At 32.4% G+C, this 24,042-nt stretch overlaps 3 protein-coding genes across 5 annotated transcripts; 2 read left to right on the forward strand and 1 right to left on the reverse strand.

Moving 5' to 3' along the window:
- Positions 1-308: 308 nt before the first annotated feature.
- LOC148607856 (uncharacterized) lies at positions 309-4,782 on the forward strand. Its single transcript, XM_088545997.1, has 4 exons — positions 309-404; positions 2,435-2,459; positions 2,924-3,970; positions 4,571-4,782. The coding sequence occupies exons 1-4, from the start codon at positions 357-359 to the stop codon at positions 4,741-4,743; spliced, it is 1,293 nt and encodes a 430-aa protein (XP_088402123.1). The 5' UTR covers positions 309-356; the 3' UTR covers positions 4,744-4,782.
- Positions 4,783-8,195: 3,413 nt separating this feature from the next.
- On the forward strand, positions 8,196-17,308 carry LOC148607857 (uncharacterized). Of its 3 annotated transcripts, none has more exons than XM_088545521.1 (4): positions 8,196-8,281; positions 8,556-8,694; positions 9,965-10,087; positions 17,094-17,308. In XM_088545521.1, the coding sequence occupies exons 1-4, from the start codon at positions 8,204-8,206 to the stop codon at positions 17,141-17,143; spliced, it is 390 nt and encodes a 129-aa protein (XP_088401647.1). In that variant the 5' UTR covers positions 8,196-8,203; the 3' UTR covers positions 17,144-17,308. The 3 variants fall into 3 exon arrangements, with proteins under 3 accessions (XP_088401647.1, XP_088401649.1, XP_088401648.1); XM_088545523.1 differs by lacking the exon at positions 17,094-17,308 and adding an exon at positions 13,252-13,388; XM_088545522.1 differs by lacking the exon at positions 17,094-17,308 and adding an exon at positions 11,170-11,252.
- Positions 11,422-21,479, reverse strand: LOC148607858 (uncharacterized). Its single transcript, XM_088545519.1, has 12 exons — positions 21,247-21,479; positions 19,905-20,059; positions 18,883-18,975; positions 17,486-17,642; positions 16,435-16,480; positions 15,715-15,873; positions 15,204-15,259; positions 14,800-14,937; positions 13,560-13,731; positions 12,966-13,073; positions 12,108-12,323; positions 11,422-11,643 (listed from the first exon to the last, which is right to left on the reverse strand). The coding sequence occupies exons 1-12, from the start codon at positions 21,426-21,428 to the stop codon at positions 11,437-11,439; spliced, it is 1,689 nt and encodes a 562-aa protein (XP_088401645.1). The 5' UTR covers positions 21,429-21,479; the 3' UTR covers positions 11,422-11,436.
- Between the last annotated feature and the right edge of the window lie 2,563 nt (positions 21,480-24,042).

The raw sequence follows: 24,042 nt of genomic DNA on the forward strand, positions 1-24,042 counted from the left end.
TGTAAATTTAAATCATTTAATTGGTTTTTTTTATTATTTTTAAGCATAACAGCATGGAATAGTACCTTAATTTCATCGCCAAGCTGCTTAGATAATACAGTTTTGATTGGTTCACATTTTCATAAATTAAAAAAAAGATGGAAAGATTGAATAATAGTTGATCTATACAACATAATATAACAGCAATTGAACAATGCAGGTGCTTGTTAATGCTTAACTTTTGCATAATGACATCTTATATGTACAAGAATATTTCTAGTAATCCCTTAATAATTAAATTTCATTAAAGACGTAGTAGTTGTATATAAGGAGGCAATATTTGTGTTAGACCGTGCATTATTACCACAGCAGACGAGATGTATAAACTCCTAGGTGCTGGGCTTTTGGTGGCATTGTGTTCGTCCGTAAGTAAATTGCTTTAAGTCTTAGCTCTTGCTTTTAAATTGTTTACACCACTTTATAAATTTGGTAACATGTAGATTATCATTCGTTAAAAAAGTAGGGACACAAAAGGTAAATTATATCTATGAAAGGAAATGATTAGAATAACGCTAAGATTGATTGATTCATTGATATATGGTTAACGTCCTACAGCAGATATTTCATGAACGATTGACCAATCGAACAGACCCTGCTTTGTGCTATACCCAGATAGGTATGACACCTCACTCGGATACATTTCCTGATTCTGAGCCACTCTAGCTCCTTAAATACCACGTGCTAGGGGAGAAGCCATGAGTACAAACTTTAAAGTCCTTGGTGTGACTCGTTTGATATTTGAAAAAATGGTGAAAAAGAAATAACATAGATATATAGATATATAGTTTGAGTCTTAAAAAATCAAAATACCATCATTGTTTACTTTCAAGAAAATTATATGATGAATAAATGGACATGGATACATGGTTCTTACCCGGAAACACTGAAGTTTTCATTATAAGTAGCAATAATTAATTTCTGTCTCCGTTTGCTGTAACCTGAGCTCTGACCTTTAATTATTTAGCTAAAAAAAACGTATTTTTTTCGTTGCCTAGGAAGAATTTTGTCGTAGATTATAAAAAAAATAGATGTTTTAATGTTTATCTTCATCATTATCTTTCGACAAATATGGCATCACTTTCACCACTAATTTCACTCTGATTACAGACAAACCTGTGTATCTAGAAAAATTTTCAAGACATAGCCTCCCCTAGATTTGAAAAAAAGTTACATCAAGTTTATGTAAAATTATATAAAAAACTGACCTGACTTTTCCAGGGTTATTAATTTTAATTCTGCAGAGAGTGCAAAAATAAACAAGCACCTGAGATTAACCTGATATGGACCACTCATTTACACAGTTTAATTCACCTATTGTGTATAGATGGCTATTATCCTTCTATTAGCCAGCTTGTCAATATATTTAATGTTTACCTTTAATAGATAAGGAATATCTTAAAACGTTAGTTCATTTTTGTCCTCTATACAGAATTGATAAAATTAAAACAGCAAAAATCAGGTCAGTTTTTGATACAATTTTACATAAAATGAATGCAACTTTGTCATATTTAAGGCATGCTTTGCCTTAAAAGTTTGCTAGATACACTGGTTTGTCTGTAGTAAGCAGGAAATAAGTGGTGAAATTGAGACAATATTTGTGGAAACGTAATAATGAACCTTAGTTTTCCGCAACTTATTAGAAAAATCAATTATTCTTTCTTAGTAATATGATTCTTGAATAATATACAATTCTTGATGGTTCACCCCTTTTTCGTATAGTATCGTGCTTAAAATCATTCTTCTCAGATAAAAATCATCTACCAAAGGAGTCTTTCTAAAATTGATCAAGATTATACCAAATAACCAAGTCTTGGACAGTTTACATTTCATCAACCCGGAAAGATTTTATAAACGACCAGTAATTGTACACATGTTTTACAGAACCATATAACAAAGCTGCGATCTTACTTTGGAAAAGAGTAATCAAGGGAACCAAGGTTATAGCGGTAATCAAAAGAATATAATCCAGGGACAAAGACCAGACATGGAAAACAGACACACACAACAAAGAACATAAAGTAACTAAAATCATACATACAAAGTAACAAAAGTAAATGAGCAACTCAGACTCCACTAAAAACTGGGAGCATGGACCAGGTGCACCGGTAGGGTAAGCGTCCTCTGCTTGTCTAGAAACACCCCCCGAGTTGCTCATAAAAAGACCGGGGTAGACAAACGAGGAAAGGTAAATTATGACCCGTTGAATAAATCAGTTTTCATGATGTTTTCATGAAATATAGCGAAGTCATTAATCATTTCTGTTTTATTGATAAAATTAACTGTTATATTCCTAATTTTATTATTCATAGCTTAATTGACGAAAGCAATATATCTTTTTTTTATAAGTTTGTTTGTTTGTATTAATTTTTTGTTTAATCATTAATATACCTTCCAGGTGTATGCTACTACATACAGACCAAGTAAGTAGAATTTTAATGTGTTCTCCGTGGTAGAGCCTTATTTAACTTTCCGAAACAACAATTAACGTTGTGAACACTTCAACATCAACCGTAAATATCAATTATCATAATTTTACTTTAGCAAAGAAGTTTCATGGATTAAACATTTTCATCTCTTCAAATGCAATTACAAATAATATGGAGTCAGATGATTCTCTTATGTATGAAGTCCATCAACCTCAAATAAATTTTTCAAACCCGTCCTTTGCAATAAAATAAGACCAATGACTTGTACAGGTAACATAAAAAGTATCGTCTGTATACGTATTAAGCATTTTGAGAACGTAAATATATGCAGCGATATTATTTCCATATATTTTAATTATCATTCACAAATTACTGATTTTTTTTCCAAATACGTGCTTGATAATATTACATGATATACATGTGTTGTAAGTATTACATTAAATCTTATCTTATTCTAGAATGTCCATATAATTCCGGTTACTACATTTATGGTCAGACATTTACAGACAAAGACGGTTGCAGCATTTGTAGGTGTGAAGATTACGGTAAAATTAAATGTTCCGACAGCAAATGCGGATGCTTATACAGGGGACGACTCTATAAAGTGGGTGATGATTATGTGAAAGTAGACGGATGCACAAAGTGTACCTGCAAATCACATAATAATCCGGTCTGTGATGACAGCGAATGTGGATGTAAGTCCGAAAATAAGTTTTACAAAATTGGCGAAACCTTCGTTAAATCTGATGGATGCACACAATGCACATGTAAATCACATGGTAACCTTGATTGCAATAGCAAATGCGGATGTATATACAAAGGAATCTTGTATAAAGTTGGTCAATCATACATTAAATCTGATGGATGTACAAAGTGCACGTGTATTGCGCATGGAAAAGCAAAATGCTATGACAAACCCTGTGGATGTACCTATAAGGGAAAGTACTACAGGCCAGGCGCTAAGTTCCCTGCAACTGATGGCTGCAACATGTGTACATGTCAAAGAGGGGGTAAAGTGAATTGTTCCTCGATGAAATGTGGCTGTGTTTACAAGAAGACGTTTTACTCTATATTAGCCACATTCCCTGCTGGTGATGGTTGTAACACATGTACATGTGTCGCTCATGAGAAAATTTCATGCACAGACACAAAATGCGGCTGCGATTACAAGGGAGGATGGTACGGTATTGGCAAAACTTTCAAGGATAAATGCAATACGTGTGAGTGTATAAAACACAATGATGTAAGCTGTACCAAGAAAGAATGTACTTGTGTGCATAACAAGAAAACCTTACAAATTGGCGAAACATTTAAAAAAGGATGCAACGAATGCAAATGTACAGAAAATGGCGAAATTATCTGTACGAAAATTGCTTGTGTATGCAAATACAACGGAATTACTTACCAAATCGGACAAAAGTTCAAGCACGTTGATGGTTGTAGGGACTGCAAGTGCATATCACCTGGAGAGGTGGTGTGTGGAAAGAAGCCATCATACTGCAATGGTGAGTCGTTGTTTGTCATATATATGTTGCATCATATCTTTCCATTTTGCAGGATTTTTATTTTATTTAATGTTTATGAGCCGTTTTAGTTCTGCATTTATTTTTTTTATTATTTAAGTATTCAACATTCATCAGTTTGCCGAAGTTACATTCATTCATTGTATCTTGCGACAGTTTTACTAATAAACTGTGGGAGCAGGAATATGTTATCTAAACTATGTTAAAACCGAAGGGACACATTTTCCGTTTCTTTTTGTTTTATTTAATACAGTTGAACCTGTCCTACCTTTTTCCTAACCTTCCAAAGATGAGCGAAATCATCATCACACAAGAAAGGTGGTCTTTATATACAGTTTAATACTACATAAAATGCACTTAAAGGATACTTCAACCATAGTCTTTTAGGACAGATTATTACTGAATACAGGTTGCTGCTACAAAGAAAATCGAACGGATATTGTGAAACGCAACAAATGCGCCTGTATATGACCTGAATACAGAACTATTAAACTTTCAGTGGTCACCGGAAAGTTTTCAACAGTGTAAACTCACCTAAAATACTATTAATTTCAATTTACAATTTATCATATTTTTTTTCAGTTTGTTCACAACCAAAACAAGTCGGACCCTGTAAAGCAAAGATTCCCTGTTTCTATTTCGACAACTATGCCCGGAAGTGCCTGCCGTTCTATTATGGCGGTTGTGGTCGAAACGGAAACAATTTCAAAACGAAAGGTGGTTGTGAGGCCAGATGCAGAAAGTACTATTCTTAAAGTCAATTATGTACTTCGCATTAAAATTATGAGAACTAATTCATCTTTTACCTTTTTTGCATTGTTGACATTCAGTGGAAATGTAAAAGCAAATTCGTAGTACCGATAAAACATATAATTATTATGCCATTCAATCTCCGGAGGAACATCACTAAAATGAAAAAGGTAAAAAAGAATTCCATTACCACACATTTCCTGAACGGAGTCAATTGCACCTAAAAAAACAAAAGCGATCGATTTTACAAAAAAAGTCATACATGTAGAATTGAAATTGAAATTGAAACACTCGGCGGGTGTTTCTAGAAAAGCAGAGGACGCTTACCCTACCGGTGCATCTGGTCCATGCTCCCAGTCTTTAGTGGAGTCCGATTTGCTCATTTACTTTTGTTGCTTTGTGTGTATGATTTTAGTTACTTTTTGTTCTTTGTTGTATATGTCTGTTGTCCATGTTTGGTCTTTGTTCCTGGATTGCATTCTTTTGATTACCGCTATAACCTTGGTTCCCTTGATTACTCTTTCATATACATTACCAGGACCCCGATATAATTATATATAGCTATTGCCAGTTGTTTAATCTGGTTCCTAATCTGGTTTCCTGGTCAATATTATAAGTGACCCAAAGATCGCTACACTTTGAGAAATTTGTGGAACGGAAACATTACCCACACTTTCTGGTAACCAGTGGTTTTTATTGAAAAACATTCGGGTCAACACGATTACGAAAGCAGTGGCATAGAAAGACTTAAGTCTTTGATTTAGTTCAAAATACCTCAAAAAGTAGCTTACTTTTTTATGTCCATTACCGCTCGGGTCAGCTGTCTCAGCCATCACACGACATTGTGTAAAATTACCGTAAACGGTGATTGGCCAAAAAAATCGACTCATTATATCGACTTAAAAAAATCATCAAAATGACCCGGCCAGCGAAAGCTATATTTTTATATAGCCTAGCTGGCCGAGTGGTCATGGGCGCTGGACTTATTGCAGGCGGTGTTGCCATAGATGTCACAGCGGTACGAGTTCGAGTCCCGCGGAGGGAACGACCAAATATTTGCTTCGCAAATTTGACAGTTCTAACATCGTTGGGAATTTTTCAGACCCTTCTATAAGTTTACGTTATCTTCCCTGTATCAATTTGATCCGATGGAGCAGTGTAGCGAATAGAGTCGTCACATTCTGAGACGTTGTATATATATATATATATATATATACAATTATGTATTTTGAAACAATATGAAAAATGTTGATAACATTCATTGCAGTATTACAAGATTCAAATGCATACCTTGTATTGTACTTTCTTGGTTTATGTCAATGTCGATTATTTTATTTTAGTAAGTTTAACTGTGAATTTATTCTTTGGATGCTGCTGCTGTTGGTGAGAGCTTTGTCGTTAATTTGCAATACAAATACTGGTAGTATTTTTAACCCGCACTTGCAAAGTGGAGGTATCTACATTTATTTTTTTTGTCCGTTCATATTTTCCTCCGTTACGCAGAAGGTATTCATCTCCCATCCATTACCTCTCCTACACCACTGAAAGGAGTTGAATGAAACAGACCTTTTATCATGTCCCCATTGTACACATCCTATTCAGGTTTTTGATCCAAATCAGTGTAGGGGATTCACATAGCAAATACCTGGAATTTCTCATTTATGAATATGGGACATGGTGGACCCATTTGATATCCATTACTCCTTCATCACTACTGAATAGAATTAAATGGAGGTCAAAAAGGGCATGTCTCGAAAGATAGGAGAGGTATATCAAGTAGGTGAACATTACACTATTACTTGTTTTATTTTATAAGAAACTCATCTTCAAGTTGGTCTAAAGCTGCCTGAACAGAACCATTTCTTTTTACTCTTTCAGATCAGTTTCTTATAAATTAATCACAAATACAAAACTGTAAGAAAGTCCATCCGATCGTAAGTAGCTAAACATATAATTCAAAGAAATGTCAGCGTTTAGGATTAATTATTTTAAAATCCCACAAAAACAAACACATACATGTTCGTGCAAAAAGTATTTGATTAATTGATTCTCGAATAAGAAATAAGTGTAAACAAATACATGTATTCAGTTTAAACTTTTCTATTGTTTTGTTGATTTGTAATGAAAGTTGGAAAGAAAATCAATTACAGCTAAATTTGATTTATTGATGCCTTATGAAGCTTATGTTATGTTTGTTTAAGAAACCTTTATATTCAAATATTATAAAAGAACAATCTAAGAAATACTTATAAAAATCAAACTATAATCATTGGTTCAACCTAAAGTTATATGAATTAGTAACTGAATTGAAGACAAAAAACCTCTGGCATTTCTAAACCTTTTGTTGGTTATCCTGATTGGTCGATTTCTACTGACGATGACAAGACATTGGACCTTTGCAGCTTTTAGTATTGGTGTCAATTTAATTGAGCTGTGTTTTTTCGCGTTTTCGTTCACAAAATAGCCTTGTGTCACTGTAAAAGAATGGTCACCAGTTGCATAAACCTGTGTTTTTAGCTTGGTTAATTTTATTGCAAGACAGTAGCAACATATAAAGTATTATAATATTCATTCAATGCCGAGGACCACTTTTAATAAATCAACACATTATTGACATTATTATTGACTTTTAACTAATAGGTAAGAAATTGAGTGCCAGACTGTAAAAGTAACACAGTGGTTGAATACTGATATAAAATAGCCGACCGTTTCGTAAGTTTAGTTTGGCTATTTCTACCATCAAAACCAACGAACAAAACAATTTCCCATTAAACATTGGGTAAGGAACGATTTCGTTCTAATGCACTGCAAATGAATATTTCAAGGGCAGATACCTGTGTGAAAGTTTTTGACATTTTAATATAAACATTCTAACATATTCAATGAAGCATAGATTAAATATCAAAGAAAGAAGATATCCACGAGAGAAAATATATTGTCATAGTCATGAATATAACAGATTTTTTATTTCTTTGATTCTCACCAGAACTTGTACTGAAATACACAAAATCATACATAAAATATCGGCCTCGACTTCATTAAACTTGCAAAATACGTATGTCTGGGAACTTTTTTAAATCGTTGTTGTATCATTCCATTCTTAGATTTGAATTAGACTCAGTTTGAAAGCTAAGAATAAATTTAAACGTATGCAAGTTTTGTGGGACTGTGGGGTTTAGCTTATCGATATGTACACCATGGCTTTAGATGAATCTAAAATGTCCAGCAACAGTGTGTTACAATTTTAAAATAAAACGATATAGGTACTGGCCAGGTTTTCTATACCCTTTTAAGGAATATGAATCTAGAATAGTGAAAGAATACAATTAATTAGAAAATGATACATGTCATCTATTTTTACGATTCAAACCGGATTTCACAAGGTTTGGTTGTCCAAAAGACAGGCTTTGTTATCAATAACTCCTGCTATTAAGGGAACTTATATTGACCTCAAATTCTTATCAAATGTCACTTGACATATCTAAGATAAAAATGAATTTCTGGATTATTTTAATCTTTTTGTTTATTTGTTTTCAATTAATGGTAAGAACTTGCATATTAAAATTATTTTGGACAAAAATGTATATTTCACTTTTGTTGACAAATTCATTTATATCAAAACATGAAATATTATATGCATTCCAGATTGTACAAATAAACCCTAAGGATCGACGTAATGAAATCCTAATGACACATTGATATGTAGTTCCCGATTTTTAGATACTTTCATACTCTTATTAATAAAACAGTTTTGCAATAGTCAAAATGGTGTATTTATTAGTTAATATATGCTTTGATTTTTCCATTTGTTAAAAAGTTAGCTGACACCACTCCATGCAATGCCCAAATAGACTGCGCAAGTGACGAATGCTGTATCAGCAAGGACAGACCTATTGGAAAGAGACACCTCTACAAAGCAACTGGCTATTGTCTACAACTCGGTAGTCAAAATTCTTGTATGTATTTTATTTGCTGCAAAGAAGTGTGTTATTTGTTCATTTACACACGCGTACATGATTATACTAACTTTAAGCATGTTTAATGTGCATTATGTATATACTTGAAATTTAGAAATTTTAAAGCAGAAGCATTACGACAAATGCGACTGACTTAAGAAGGTCGACCTAGGGTAAAAAACATTACTCTTGAAATCAGTGATATGCTTGTAACATATTCAATTTCATCAGTGTTTATCAAGCTTTCATTTGAAACAGAATGAAATCAATCCAAGTTACTTTGATGCTTACATGAGATTAATGTTAAATGTTACATACAAACGTTTCAGTGATTTGAACATCTAGGAGTTGTGTCTCTTGACCTAGGTCTACCTCCTTAAATAAATTTATAATAACATGCACTTGTATTATGGAACATGTAACATTTATAATATGAAATATTTCAAGCATTCGCAAAAAAAAATCTTATTCGTAATTTCGGCCTAAACCACAATATTGCAGTTATTAATGCTATTAATGCTATTGAATAGTTATTTCTAATTGTTCAGTATTTAAAACAAATATTTGAGATAAATCCACTCTCTTCTTATCAAATTTTATGCGTATTTAGTGGAGTTATTTTTTTTTGTACGTGTTATTTGTTTGTTTGTGTGCGTGTGTTTGTTGTTGTTTGCGTCTATTTTCTCATTCTAGTCACTATCCTTGCAATGCATCCTTTTGATTTCCGTTAGAATCCTCTCGTTCTCATAATTCCTTATAAAAAGAATCAAAAGGTCGGCCGATTATGATTTAATTGACATTTCCCTAAGTTACGAGAAGAATAAGAAATACAATAAAACCTCCCTACACCGATCCCTTTTTGGACTTTGGTTTTGTTCAAGCTCCATGAAGCTGCAGTCATTCGCTTCATATCATACTAACCGCTGCAAGCAGACCTTCCGAAGTTCTCTGACATTATTCATGTCAAATTTCGTTTGACAATTGAATGAGGTCGCCTAAAATCATTCTTTTCTTACCGACTTTACAAGATTCTTGCATTTTCTGAGAGGCTGGCAACAGAGTATGGAGTGAATTTCGCACGTCAGACGCCGTTTCGTAGGTTAGGTCTGGATTAGTACAGACAAATGTTCGGTTTACGAATGTTAAAATGTATTTAAAATTTATAAAAAATTGACTTTAGATGTGCCTGTTTTAGACAGATTTTGGGATTATTCGGTGTTTAGTTTTAAAAGATTTCACCGTACATATAAATAAATAGTTTTTATTTTAGCATGTTTTGTGAATTACGGTTCAGCTACACAGCCACCAGATCATTTAGTCTTTGGATGTCCTTGCCGATCCCCTCTTAAGTGTAAAGGGACTGGTAAATATGATATCCCTCTGGGAGAAATAGGTAAAGAATTATATTATATTTAGTAAATATACTTCAGGCTTGCAACCCTTATTTCTACCAATTCAGAGCCAAATGTGCCACATATTTTAATCATATAATTATCATAAAATAATTCACATATGCTAGGCATATGATTATCATATGTTTGTAAAAACATATGATTATCATATAATAATCGTGCTATAGCTATTTGTAAACAGATGTCCGATTCATATGATAATTACATTTGGCAAACCACATGTTTCTCTTGTGTGGCATACTTGGCCGTGTATACTATTAAAAATAGTGACAACAACGTACTTATTTATGTACACCTTTTACATGTCGTCTCATAAAAAAAACTGACCATTCCTACCGACAATTTATAGAATTTACATCTTTAATGTCAGTTTATTGGTAGGTACTAATAGGGTAATTTATTGGAAAGAGTGAATAACTAAAATATTACCACGAGTGCCGACGAACGTCTAGATTTAACGAGTGTGTGGAACTTATTTCTCAAGCGTTCTTGGCACGAGGTATAATATTTTTGTTTTTCACGATAACTAATTATTATATAGATTTTCTTCATAATTTACCGCTATTTTCAATATAAATTTTAAATTCTGTGATTGGCGTATTGATATCAAAGTTGTGATCTTTTGGCGGGAGAAAGCGCGAGAGTGAAGTTACCGAATTTATTTCACAGTATTACACTGGAAACTTTCGATAAAACACTGCTATCAATATATTAAAAATCTATAATACAATGCTCAAGCGATGACCGACAGCATTTGGTATCACTCACAGGTCTAGCTCTTTTTATTTTGCCATTGATGTTTAATACAATTCTGTATTGTACGTGATAACAAGGGAAATACAAAAGATGATAAAAGATAATATCATTTCATGATCAAATTTATCAACACTGTTTTAAGTTTTACCAAGCAAATATAAACTTATCGTTCATCGTGAGTGATTATCTCCGTTTCTTTTAATTTTACTAAATCGACAGTTATCTGAATGAAAGATCGCATTTTCATAGAATACTAAATATCTTAATAAAGTGATAAGCTCTTTTTTGAATTCTTCTTTTTCTACAGGACTCTGTTCACCCTAGTTCCTTAGTGGAAACTGTGAGAAAAAAAATGTCAGTTTTGTTTTATCAATAAAGTATTCAACGTTTTTTATTTTTTTTTTCTGTACGATGGTTGTTTTATTGATAAACATTGTATGACTTTTTTTTCATATTCACGGAATGCAAACTATTTCTTTAAAGGGACGTAATCAACTAAAAAAACTCGATCGACAACTTTGTTGGCGGTCTCATTGTGGGGAAGAAAAATCAGTAAACATTTTTCTTTGAAACTTTATAGAATGACTGTTATGTTTTGAACTGTATTATCAACAGTGATATTCCTTGAATGTATAATTTGACCATTTCGTTTGAAGGTCAGATGGTAGTCACCAAGGAATACTCTTATGGTAATACTGTTCTGTCCATTTAAAGATACAGCTGTATTCGTTCTAAATCGCTGATGAAACAATTCTTGCCACTTCTTCCCGGCAGCATTAGGCTTAAAATGTAAAAGAAAATCACATAAGCATTTTGGATCAATTTTATGAAAAATGTTTGCTTCAAATTCAGGAAGTTTTGTTGTTTTGTATCTACATTTTTTCATTAAAATTATTGATATTGTAATGATACCATTAACATGATATATTACGACTTAGATCTCACTGAGTTGATCTATATCTGATGCGTTGTTGTTCATTACAACATCGAACTGGAATGCCCAAACATTGCAACATAATTTCTTCGTTTTGAGCAAGAAAATGGTTGATGACAAACACACACTAGAGATTAATAAATGTTCTCTATGGTAAACGTCAAATAAATCATATATGTGTGTGTGTTTTTGTTTGTTTGTTTGTTTTTGTTAACGAATGGGATACTTCAAAATGTATCTAATTGTTATGCTTTTTTTTTTTCTGTCTTGGTGTGTATTATCGTTGGTCAAGAATTTCATTATTTACTTACCGTCACAGCGCTCCCAGATGCCAATGCTATTTTTGTGTTGTAAACAGCGCCGTCCCAAAAACCCCAGAGTAGGACACCTTCAATGGACGGATAACTTAAGTAAAGCGTCATGACATCATCTAGTGCTGACGCTTTACTGACGTCATTAGAGTCCATGATTGATAATTCGGTTATCCATATTGGCAGTCCTGCTTCAGCCACTTTGTCTAATCTGTACTATAATAAAATATATTCATTAAACCTTTTTCATGGATACTATTAATATCCTTTTACGCTTAGTTAATTGTTTTCATCAAGATTTATAACCATTGACCAATTGACTTGCCCGATATAAATATGTATGACTATTAGAAACGGCAACCTTAACAACATTTATTATTCCTATTTAATATCTGTTCAATTTGTAAATCATGGTATTAATATCAAATACGCTTTCACCAAGTGAAATGGTATACTGTATCCATATACTGAACTCATTTTAGCTACTTGTTATACATGTCCATATGCGTTTTGTTTTTTTAACAAGGTTGAAATTCTACAATACAACATCAATTATAATTCGGTTCTTTTAAACGGCTCAGTGTTAGGAATTTATTCCCTATTTTAATTCATTCTGCTCGCTTCCGATATATATGTATATATACATGTACCTCATTCCAGAATACCGCGATACCACCCCTTCATTCAAAGGAATGTTAATAGATCATTTAAACATTATGAAAAACCAACTCATCTCATTCCCTATACAACATGAACCTGCTATACCCATTACCTCATGGCTTATAAGATGAGTGTTAAAAAAATCATTCAGGTATTACATCTAATATTTGTTTGAGTTGAAAGTGAAAGATCACATACCTTTAATACGTCCATCTGAACATTACTTGACGGCAAGTGACTTTGTACACCTAATCCATACAGAGGTACTCCGGATGTTTTAAATCTTCTTCCCTGGTTTTTATATGCCTAAATTCGCAAACATATATTACAATGATTCATATTTCAATTTTAACACATGAAATGGATAGACAACTTTTCAAAAGTCGTACAAATGTCATATTGATAACAATAGAATGTCACGCCCCAAAACATGTACTTAAAATGTATTGGTGTTTTTGTATCATACACATTTGTTTGTTTTCAGTTCACGTTTTGAAATGATGATTTGTGCTGACAATTTGCTTTACGTACCCAAATCGCCATGCCAGAATGTTAGTCCAAATACAGACTTACGGACATCTAATCCTTATTTGTTTTTTTGGTTTTTTTTGTTTTTTGTTTTTTGTTTTTTTAAATATTTCTTGATGTAATGTCTGTTTAATCGAACAGTGGATTGGATGCAATTGTTCAACGGTTAAATTTGTACGGTTAGCAAGTAAATCGAACGTAAATTTGCATTTTATCAAAGCGAATTCAATACTTCATAATTATTTAATAATAATATAAACTTACAGTCGTGGACAAAGATGATGAAACTATTTGAAATTCGTTTAAAAACAGCTTTATACTGGGGTCGGAATCATGGATCCATTTAAACATATCATAAGTAATATTAGCTGCTCCCAAGTGCTCCTGGAAAAAGTCTCCATGTAAATCCTCATTATTGACGTCCCAGTGTTCTAACCTAAATTTGGTTTAAGAGTTCTCGATAAAACCAAGGTTCTAGCGGAAATCAAAATAATGTAATCCAGGAACAAAGCCCAGACTCGATAAAACCAAGGTTCTAGCGGAAATCAAAATTATGTAATCCAGGGACAAAGCCCAGACATGGGAAACAGACATACACAACAAAGAAAATAAAGTAACTAAAATCATACATACAAAGTAACAAAAGGAAATGAGCAACTCGGACCATTCAAAACTGGGAATATGGACCAGATGCACCGGCAGGGTAAGTGTCCTCTGCTTTTCTAGAAACACCCGCCGAGCTGCTGATAAAAAGTCAAGTCCGGGGTAGAGGAAAGAGGAAAGGAATACTAAGACACGTTGAACAAATCAGTTTTCATGGTGCAGATGGATACTCCGTAACGATCCACGAGTTCATGATGACGACCATAAAACTCTTGAAGTGATAACTTCAATCTTGTAGCTACATAACTGTTTCAGAATCATAATTGTAAGGAGTATAAGGTTTGCATCATTATATTATCCATATGTTCAGCGCATATGTTACACACACACATATATTTTGTCCTTTTCTGAGAAACTTAAGATTTCACCTACACTGCATTGTATAACAAATCTTGTTCTCTTTATACTAATTATTTCGTAATATGGAACAGAACAGAGCTTTTAATTTGCATATTAACATTCTATTTGAAATTATGCTAATGTAGGAAACAAGTTGAATAAAGATATATGTGGAATGTTCTTTGGCCAACATATACATGTACCACCGTTTTATTTTAGGCTAATAAAACAAAATCTATAGTTTTTCAGTGAAAATGAACGGCATAAAAGGAAGTATTTGTGGAAATTATGCAACCAGTACATGTACATTTGATCTTTCCCTGACCCGCATAAAACAGTAAAATATCGATTTAAAATCTGCCATAGTGTATCATAAAAGCAAAGATGATACTATTTTTGTTATCTTCAAACTATTTTTGATGGTAAATTTAAAACCAAATTATCATTTTAGCTACATTAGCCCTTACTTGACCAGACGGATTATCATTTCAGGAAAACTTACATTCCTCTTGACCGAGCAGTCATTTCATTCACTCTGTTATGCATATCTTGTAGCATTTCCGTATTGGATAATCCGCTAAGCCACTTTGGATTATGAGTTGATCCCGCCCAGAACATGTTATGTCCACGTACTTTCAATCTATGCACAGTAAATAAAACTTAATTTAAACTCGTATAAAAATTTTATTTTCATATTATAAATGCTATTTACTATTTATATTGAGTCAATATTGTAGTATCCACGTATTTTGCTTCTTTATTGTATAGTTAGGAATATTGAATTTTTTGTTTTCCTCTTTATTTTTTTTCTTTTGGGTTTTATATATCATGTATCATGCGTTCCTTTTGTGTCTTTATCTTTACCAGGTGCTATGCTAAGTTTGTATTATTTTATTTAATGCTTACCCATGAGCTCGTACAGCCTTTACTGCGTCGATACCTTTGTCATAGTTTGGATGCCCCTATTATTAAAAAAAAAACATTAGGTTATATTACGTCTTTTGTGGTAATAAGGTTACCAATTATTTTATAAAAATGATAGGAATTTATTACTACGCGCTATAATTATATATATATAATATATATATATTTAAGAATTGGCGATAATAAAAATTTTGTCTATTGAAAAATACAATAAATTTTCCATGTGCGCGTAGTGCAATAAACAAAATATGCACATGGAAAAATTATGTTATTTTTAAATAGACAAAATTGTTATCACAACCATTTCTTATTAATTAATTTTAAAACATAGTTTTATCTTTAAACATGAGAAAAGTAGCCCTTAATTTAACTGAATAGGGGCATGTCAATATTTTTTTCCCATTGAGATATAACAAAAATATTTTAACCAATCAGATTACAGTATATATCTCAAATTAATTTATTAAAAAAACAACAATGGAAAAATAACTACCCTTGTCCATTCCATTAGTCTCCACTTTAGTGCATTTTCAGGTACACCCCATTCAAAGTTATTGTAAAGAAAGTCTTGATAAGCCTTGTGTGAACTATCTGTGATGTACTGCGATTTAAAAGCAGTACCAAGAGCAAATTTACTTCTCAATTGCTTTATCTAAAAATAAATAAACAGGAGGAATAATACAATCTTTACTGACAGTAAGTGAAACACAATATTATATCATAAGGTTTTCAAATTTGTTTATTCTATTTTGTCGCGTGGATGGACATTAATCTATATTTTTTTGCTACATGAAACATGTACTATATAAAATCAAACAAATGAAACGTATTGATATAGTCCATATGTTACATTGTCGCCTCTGGTAACGCCAGATATCTGTTTTTGTTGATGTTTACTGTACCCATTCTATACTATAAACATATTTTGGGCGTAAAGACATTGTCATGGTTTAGTACATTTAAATTTATTTTAGCTTGTAAGTTTCAATTTGTTTTAATTCTTCTAAATTATAAAACATCAAATATCTGATTCATATTGTTGTTTTGACGGAAAAAACATTCACCAGAAACTGTGAGCATTTGAACCGATATAGATTCAAAGTGTTATGCCAGCTACTCCTATTATAATTTCCAATATCTGCGAACATAAATCAAATTTCACGTTAAAGATATGAATCACGTAAATGTATCTTAATTAAAGACACATGCCTACCTCAACTGTTACACCATTAGTATCTAAACTATTACTCGATGATGCACTGAAAAAGTCAACTTTCTTATAAGAATCGAACAAATATATAATAGGGATGGAACATGATTGTTTCTAAATTATAATCTAATTTGCTAATTTAAATATTCTTATAAAAGATTAATAGTAATACTTTAATAACCAATTAATTAATTAGTTTGTAATGATTTCTTTGTAAACATCAATGAATTTTCTCCCTTTGCAACGTCGTACCTTTGTTCTTTGTATAAACATATCTTTAAGAAGCATGAAGGTATTATTCAAAAGAGAATGACGTTTTAGTAAAACAAAAAGAATAACGTTGAATAACGTGATCATATAAAAACTATTATTGATATCTAAATTTATGCTAGAAGCATGTATCTTTCACATAAACCTGAAATCCCATGTATTAGGAAGTACTGAAGACAACTGTTTTTTTTAAAACCTGGCGCTCGCCTAAAATTAGTCTGGCTAACATATGTACAGTGGCAGTTTCTGAAACATATATCACTCAAAAATCTTTCGGTGACGCTGTTTCGGATCGTAATTATTTAACTCAACAATAATAAGATATTGGTGTTTTTTATGCTCATGTTTACTATATGGCATTATGTGACAACTTGTTTTTTTTTCGATTTCAGATCGGAGTTTATGTTTGTGGCAACGGTTTCCACAAATGTTCACCACGTAAATGGAAACAAAATCGGTTAGTTCATTTAAATGGTAAATTACATGCTCGATCGATTTCTCATGTCCAACAATGAACATTTTATTTTTAAATTAACCATGTATGAATCAACTATATCCACCCGCATACTGTTTAAGGTATTCATTTTTGGCAACCAAATCTTTCGAGTAATTATATTTTTGCAAAAATTTCTAAGCGTTATTTTTTAATATACCATAAAGAGGTCGACTATTTTCAGTTGTTTTGTACCCAATTTTGCATTGATCATAAACATACAGAAAAGCAGCATTATTTATATATTTTGATAATATTAAAGATAAATTATATATTATGTTTTGAACCTACTCTATACGCAGCGTTCCTTTCCTGATTTTATTTATTCTGTCATTTGCCTTTGTCTTCCACTGAGGGTCATGAGGAATCTCTTTACAGCTGGCTTTATCTACCAGGTAGTTTACGTTTGGATCGTCTATCTGGATGTACATATTTACTGAGTTTACCCCTATAAATGTACTTTAAGTATGAGTTCTCTATGTAAAGTGCGATTTATTATTGTTGGCATGCATTCTGTTATTCCATTCACGTTGTAAAAGAAAGGTAATCTTATTTTGAACATTTTTTTATGTCTTTGAACATTGATTGTTAATAATTACTCAGCTGCACACATTAGCTGGTGTAATGAACGCAAATAAGACTTTTATGTATTCTTTAATCATCTAAACTCATTTTGTTCAAATCATGCAATTCAGATTGCCATACATGGTATTAATAATGTTTCAAACATTTCTGTCTACTACACGTGCTGTTCAAACATGTTCATGTTTGTATCTGGGAGATCTTTTGTTACATGATTCAGATGGTCTTCTTATAACAGTATGAAGATCTGTTTCTGTTACCTTCCATGGCCGTGATCAATACGTACGACTGGTACTTTTATTATTCAACAATCTCAATACAACAGCAACGTACAAACAATAAGAAGAGAGAAAGATACAGAAGACTCCCTTCTTGAAGGCAAACCCTCTTGAACTTAAATCTCTTAAGTTTTCTCTTTAATAAGTTCCTTCTTAGTCCTCTTTTCTAAGTTCCCTATCTCCCTGTGTCATTAATAATACCCTCTGTATTTGAACCTGTACAACCACATTTTTCCTCATGTACCCTTGTCATCTTAATGGTTGTATTCTTGTTTATGTATGCAGGTATGTCATATGTACATGTAACACCTTTTTGATTTGTACAAGTATTTGGTAATTATTTATCATGTTTTATTATCTGTTGTCCACATTGGAATTTTATTATGTATTGGGAGTTATTTTGTACCTGTTCTCATGTTTTGTATAGTTGTTTTACTCCTTATACATATTAATTTAATCAAAATTTCACATGATAAAATATCAGTTATAAAGTCTCAAGATGACCAAACACTTTCCTCCCTTTCTCAAAGACAAACATTATTTAAGAATGTCTAGCCACTGTCCTATCACATTCGTTTGGTCTCGGAAAATGGACAAAGAATACTAAAGCCAAAAGTCTACTTGTTAAGGATATTATTAGTAATATGGCAGACCTGAATGCACATGTTCATTATCGATCGCTGTTAAAATATTCTGTCAATTCGGTTACATAAATTGCCGTTATAAAAATGTTCATAGGGTTCGTTGTTTAGACGATTGATTTTAGCAAAGTAGCACCTCGATAATGACATATTTCATAGAAATTATTATAAACAAAGTAAAAAGTACCTGATGGAACCCAGAAGTCACCACCAAACTCATCCCAATCGAATTCTGGTTGATGATATTTGTCATTTGCAAAGTTTTTGTAATGATGTTTCCCTGAATAAAACATGATTGGCTTATTAGTTAGTAGACAACACATGTTCGTATCATCAATGGTTTAAAAAGTAGTTTCTTTGTTTAGATAGCCAATATCGGCATAAAATTTAAAACTTGAAGTTTTAATGTACTCTTATATATGTAAAGAGGCAATGTTTAGTACTGGAACGAATTTACAAAATACTCTGACGTGTGACGTTATTAAAGGAACTCGATTTGGCAAATGTGGTTTTGTGCGACAGCTATAGAATTATTGTATCAATATTTATATTTATTTTATATCTATATGATTAGTATTTTGAATTTACTTCGTTTAAACACGTCCGGTCCGGTCGAACTAAGTATGTAATAAACCAACTTTTTTCCGAAAACTATTATGTTAATTCACAATAATCAGAACAGGAGTAGGATTATTCAGTTTATTAATCAAGGAATGTTTCTAACTTTCTAACTTTGAAACCAGAAGTCTTTTTCACAAAAAAAAATCGTAAGTGTAAAATAAGTCGTAAGTTATGATGTCATAATAGAGTTAAGTATTCTGACGTCACAACTTACGACTAATTTTACTCTTACGGTCAGCGGCAGTTTACATTTATAAATCGCGAAGCTATGTGCGAACTGGCCTTAACCAATATCGAGTATAATTTGTTAAAAAAATAGAAAAACATTAAAATTAAAATTTTGATTATTTATTCAGAATAAAAAATGAATTATCTTGCATTATTTTAATCGCAGAATGTGTACTAATCGACGTTGGTAACGTCATAGTACAAAGCCATGTTGTACAAACAACCTGTTTTGCTTAAAGAGGAAAAAAAACAGTCAGAAAGCGTGTTACTTCTGAAATTAAGTGTATTACGTAGTAAACCGGTTAGTAGCTTTAAAATAAACGGAGGAGATAGCTCATAACCATTAAGCCATATACGTACCATCTGACGTAGTGTATTTTAAAGTCATGTGGAGATTCGCATACATTTTTCCTTGTGGGAAATTGGAGGTCATAAGTTTGATAAAGACATTACATTGGTAGTGTTTTCCTCCGTGAACAGAAAAAGTTTGTCCAAGACCAGAGTACTTATGGGTCCTGAAATATAATTTGAATTATGTAGTCAACTTGCTAGATCCATTAAATTATGATAAACGTCATTAATATTTTAGAAATTTAACCTGTTGTATTATAGTGTTATTAACTGGCCGATTCTGTGTTGGCCATGGTATTGATTTCGAGGTTTGATGTATTATTCACAAGGGTAAATACAGCTGACCGAGAATCAATACGGGGCCAATACAAAATCAGCCAATTGGTAACATTTTATCAAATAATCCAAACAGTCCGTGCACTTGGTCTGTATAACCAGTTCGTATGACAAACTAGTCCGTATTGAACTGCATATTGACTCTTTGATGAATCGGAAATAGGAAATGAATACCAAATTGGCCAATACGACTTTCCGTATTGGACCAGGCCGAATATTGGTTATTTACTGTGTACATTATTATGATAATTCATATATTTATACTGGCTAGGGTAACGTGAACCATATTTGTCATGCCGATTTGAGCATACGAGGACCGATTTTTATATATCATTTAAAAAATAAATAATCTAGAAAAAACGCTATGAGGTCAAATGTATTTCTCAGGCTTAAAAACCCGTCTTTCTCCAAGCATGTACCAATGTGTCTTTTTACGCATTTTAATATGTATCCTACGATGTATGTTTAATATTAACGCTTTAACCTGACATGAAAATAATAAATGATGGGAAAAGAATACAATTTCTTATTAACATAAACAGACATAAAATCCTTACCATGTTGTAACCATTGTTTTTGACACCAAATGATAAATTAAACCATAGAAATGATCCCACATTTAAAACATATCTATAATAAGATATAATTTTCATAAGTTGCTCATTTGCTATATATAGTTACTTCATGTTCTTTGTTGCAGACCATGTCTGGTCTTTGTCCCTGGGTTACATTGTTTGAATTACCGCTATAATCTTGTTTTCCTTGATTATTCTTTCATTTAAAGAAAGATGAATATCAATTTTATCTACACTGACATATGTCACATGATCATCATATGCTACCAATGTGTACATTTGTGCTTGAAAGTACATGATAATTATATGTTTGTGGAAATATGATTATCAAATCATCCTCGATACATTATATGATAATCATTTGTTGCAAACCATGTTATTCTCATGTGTGGCACATTTGACTCTACAGTCGTATAAATATGTAATATTTTGTTACCAACCTTCCATGAATCGACACGCTGTGTTGACCATGGTAACTGATAGAAGACATGGTGGCCGTGCATTGGTTGCATGACCATGGTGATATCGATTGCGAATTTTCGAAGTCATTATTTCCTAACAGCTCTTGGCTTCCTAAAACCGATGAAACATAGCAGAAGATTAAGAACTTAAAGACAGACATCTTGGAATTAAGTCGACATATGCGTCCTAGCTGTTGACCTTTCTTGTATAGATAAGTTTATTTATACAAGGAGTACGTGAAAGGTAGTGTAACTACAGAAAAAGATAAGGAACCTATTGTATTCTTATTTTCAAGGGTGGCGTTTTTATTTATTTTAAGGTTGTATAAACTAAACTACAGAATAAGAAATAAATACAATTGTTTTTACTACAACCAAGACATGTGAAAAATGATTCCGTATTTTGATAAAATCAGGGGATTCATTGCAAGTTCTTAAGTGTATTGAAACCAAGATACCATTTTCCAATGGAGTCTGGGGATTTAAGTACATGAGCGTGAATGCACTACAATCCATATCCGAACTGAGTCAGGGGGAATTACGTACATGTGTATAGATGCACTTCGACCAAGATTTCATATCTGGATTGAGTTTAAATGAATGTCAATTAAAATTTCATAACCGTAGGCATAATTACTTAGACATGCCTGAATGTACTACATCCAAGATTCAATATCCAGGTGAAGTCACGGTGTAGGCGTAGCTGTTCAAAAACGTTAACGTTTTAGCAAAAAAGTCCAAATCAATCTCCCAACTGCTTTACATGTCCTGGTTCATAGGGTTTTACAGTATTATAGCTCTTTAAATCAAACCATATGCACAAGACTGATATCAATAAAAGTTCTATAAATCATTCAGAGGGTTATTTATCTCTCATTTGATATTTAATCTCATGAAACATCGATGCATTTTATTGAAACTTTAAAGAATCTCAGCATATTTTCTTTCCTTTGAAATAGTGTTTATTACAATATACTTAGATAAGCAATTATTGCTTTACAAGTTCTTTTGGTAAATTTGCTTATTATTTTGTATAGGTATATAAATAAACAATGTCATTTTACTAAACGTTTTTCACGCCAAGTTTCCGACAATTGAACTGTTTGGGGGGGGGGGAATCTCTTATTTGAACTACTCAAATAAACAGCCAAAAGGAAGCGGTCTAGGATATTTTAATTTATACATTTGATTTCAGCTAGTTGATATAATCTTATATTATGTAATACACTTTGTGCTACGACAAAGCTTCACTTTTGGCAACTAAACTCATTGTTGTGTATAGTTTCTATGCTTTAGTAAAATTTTAAGCAGGAATTATATGGCTTTGATGAGCAACTCGGCGGTTGTTTCTAGAAAAGCAGACGACGCTTAACCTACCGATGCCAATGGTCCATGCTCCAGTTTTTAGTGAAGTCCGAGTACCTCATTTGCTTTTTTTACTTTGTATGTATTATTTTAGTTGCTTTGTGTTCTTTGTTGTGTATGTCTGTTTCCCATGTCTGCTCTTTGTCCCTGGATTAAATTCTTTTGATTACTACTAAAACTTTGGTTCCCTTGTTTACTCTTTGAATTCATTACACTGAAATGATATTTGAAATAACCAACGATTTACAAAACGTTTCTCTCCTTGTTATTGATGTGTTGTTTAAAATGTTTTTTCATATCTTTAGGCCCACATCGAAATAAATTTTAAACAAGCATGATAAACAATTCTCTATTTTATCATGATTTTAATGTATTATTTTTTTGTAAACGTTGGGGTAGTCAATGACAATACTTAACTAGGCATGTGCTTCCGGAAAGTCAGGGCAAAACCTACTTTTAATACATATACAAATTCTAAACAGTGAGAAACGTTTTGTAATGATTATATAGCATACGTATGACTCCTAAGGTATAGTACTTAAAATGTTCGTCCCTTGTTATTAACAACACTCCTAAATGACATGACCAACGATTATATAACACCATTTTTATATACAAACACGGTTTAATTTGTTTTGTGAGAAGTAAGTTTTGTTTGTAGTTACCACAGAGCAAAAATTTGAAACTTTAAACATTATTATGACTGTGATTGTTTGTTACAGCTGTCTGTGTGTTGACATCATTATGACTGTGATTGTTTGTTACAGCTGTCTGTGTGGTGACCAATTATGGCTGTGATTGTTTGTTACAGCTGTCTGTGTGGTGACCAATTATGACTGTGATTGTTTGTTACAGCTGTCTGTGTGGTGACCAATTATGACTGTGATTGTTTGTTACAGCTGTCTGTGTGTTGACCAATTATGACTGTGATTGTTTGTTACAGCTGTCTGTGTGTTGACCAATTATGACTGTGATAGTTTGTTACAGCTGTTTGTGTGCTGACATCATTATGACTGTGATTGTTTGTTACAGCTGTCTGTGTGGTGACCAATTATGACTGTGATTGTTTGTTACAGTTGTCTGTGTGGTGACCAATTATGCCTGTGATTGTTTGTCACAGCTGTCTGTGTGTTGACATCATTATGACTGTGATTGTTTGTTACAATTGTCTGTGTGTTGACATCATTATGACTGTGATTGTTTGTTACAGCTGTCTGTGTGTTGACATCATTATGACTGTGATTGTTTGTTACAGCTGTCTGTGTGTTGACATCATTATGACTGTGATTGTTTGTTACAGCTGTCTGTGTGGTGACATCATTATGACTGTGATTGTTTGTTACAGCTGTCTGTGTGTTGACCAGAAAGATATCGCTCATTAAGCACATGACAAATCCTGTCATTACGAAA

Source organism: Perna viridis, chromosome 9 (assembly GCF_037379345.1).
Source record: "Perna viridis isolate PV_CMFRI_1.1 ecotype Kerala chromosome 9, ASM3737934v1, whole genome shotgun sequence".
Lineage (NCBI taxonomy): Eukaryota > Metazoa > Mollusca > Bivalvia > Mytilida > Mytilidae > Perna > Perna viridis.

What these genes read in the sequence shown, in the direction of transcription:
- LOC148607856 (XM_088545997.1), top strand. Translation starts at nt 357, where the DNA reads ATGTATAAACTCCTAGGTGCTGGGCTTTTGGTGGCATTGTGTTCGTCC. An exon ending in TGGTGGCATTGTGTTCGTCC is followed by an intron (nt 405 to 2,434) that starts GTAAGTAAATTG and finishes TATACCTTCCAG; the next exon opens with GTGTATGCTACTACATACAG. An exon ending in TGCTACTACATACAGACCAA is followed by an intron (nt 2,460 to 2,923) that starts GTAAGTAGAATT and finishes ATCTTATTCTAG; the next exon opens with AATGTCCATATAATTCCGGT.
- LOC148607857 (XM_088545521.1), top strand. Translation starts at nt 8,204, where the DNA reads ATGTCACTTGACATATCTAAGATAAAAATGAATTTCTGGATTATTTTA. An exon ending in TTATTTGTTTTCAATTAATG is followed by an intron (nt 8,282 to 8,555) that starts GTAAGAACTTGC and finishes TTTGTTAAAAAG; the next exon opens with TTAGCTGACACCACTCCATG. An exon ending in ACTCGGTAGTCAAAATTCTT is followed by an intron (nt 8,695 to 9,964) that starts GTATGTATTTTA and finishes TTTTTATTTTAG; the next exon opens with CATGTTTTGTGAATTACGGT.
- LOC148607858 (XM_088545519.1), bottom strand. Translation starts at nt 21,428, where the DNA reads ATGTCTGTCTTTAAGTTCTTAATCTTCTGCTATGTTTCATCGGTTTTA. An exon ending in AGCGTGTCGATTCATGGAAG is followed by an intron (nt 20,060 to 21,246) that starts GTTGGTAACAAA and finishes ATTATATTTCAG; the next exon opens with GACCCATAAGTACTCTGGTC. An exon ending in CATCTGGGAGCGCTGTGACG is followed by an intron (nt 11,644 to 12,107) that starts GTAAGTAAATAA and finishes TTACATTTTAAG; the next exon opens with CCTAATGCTGCCGGGAAGAA.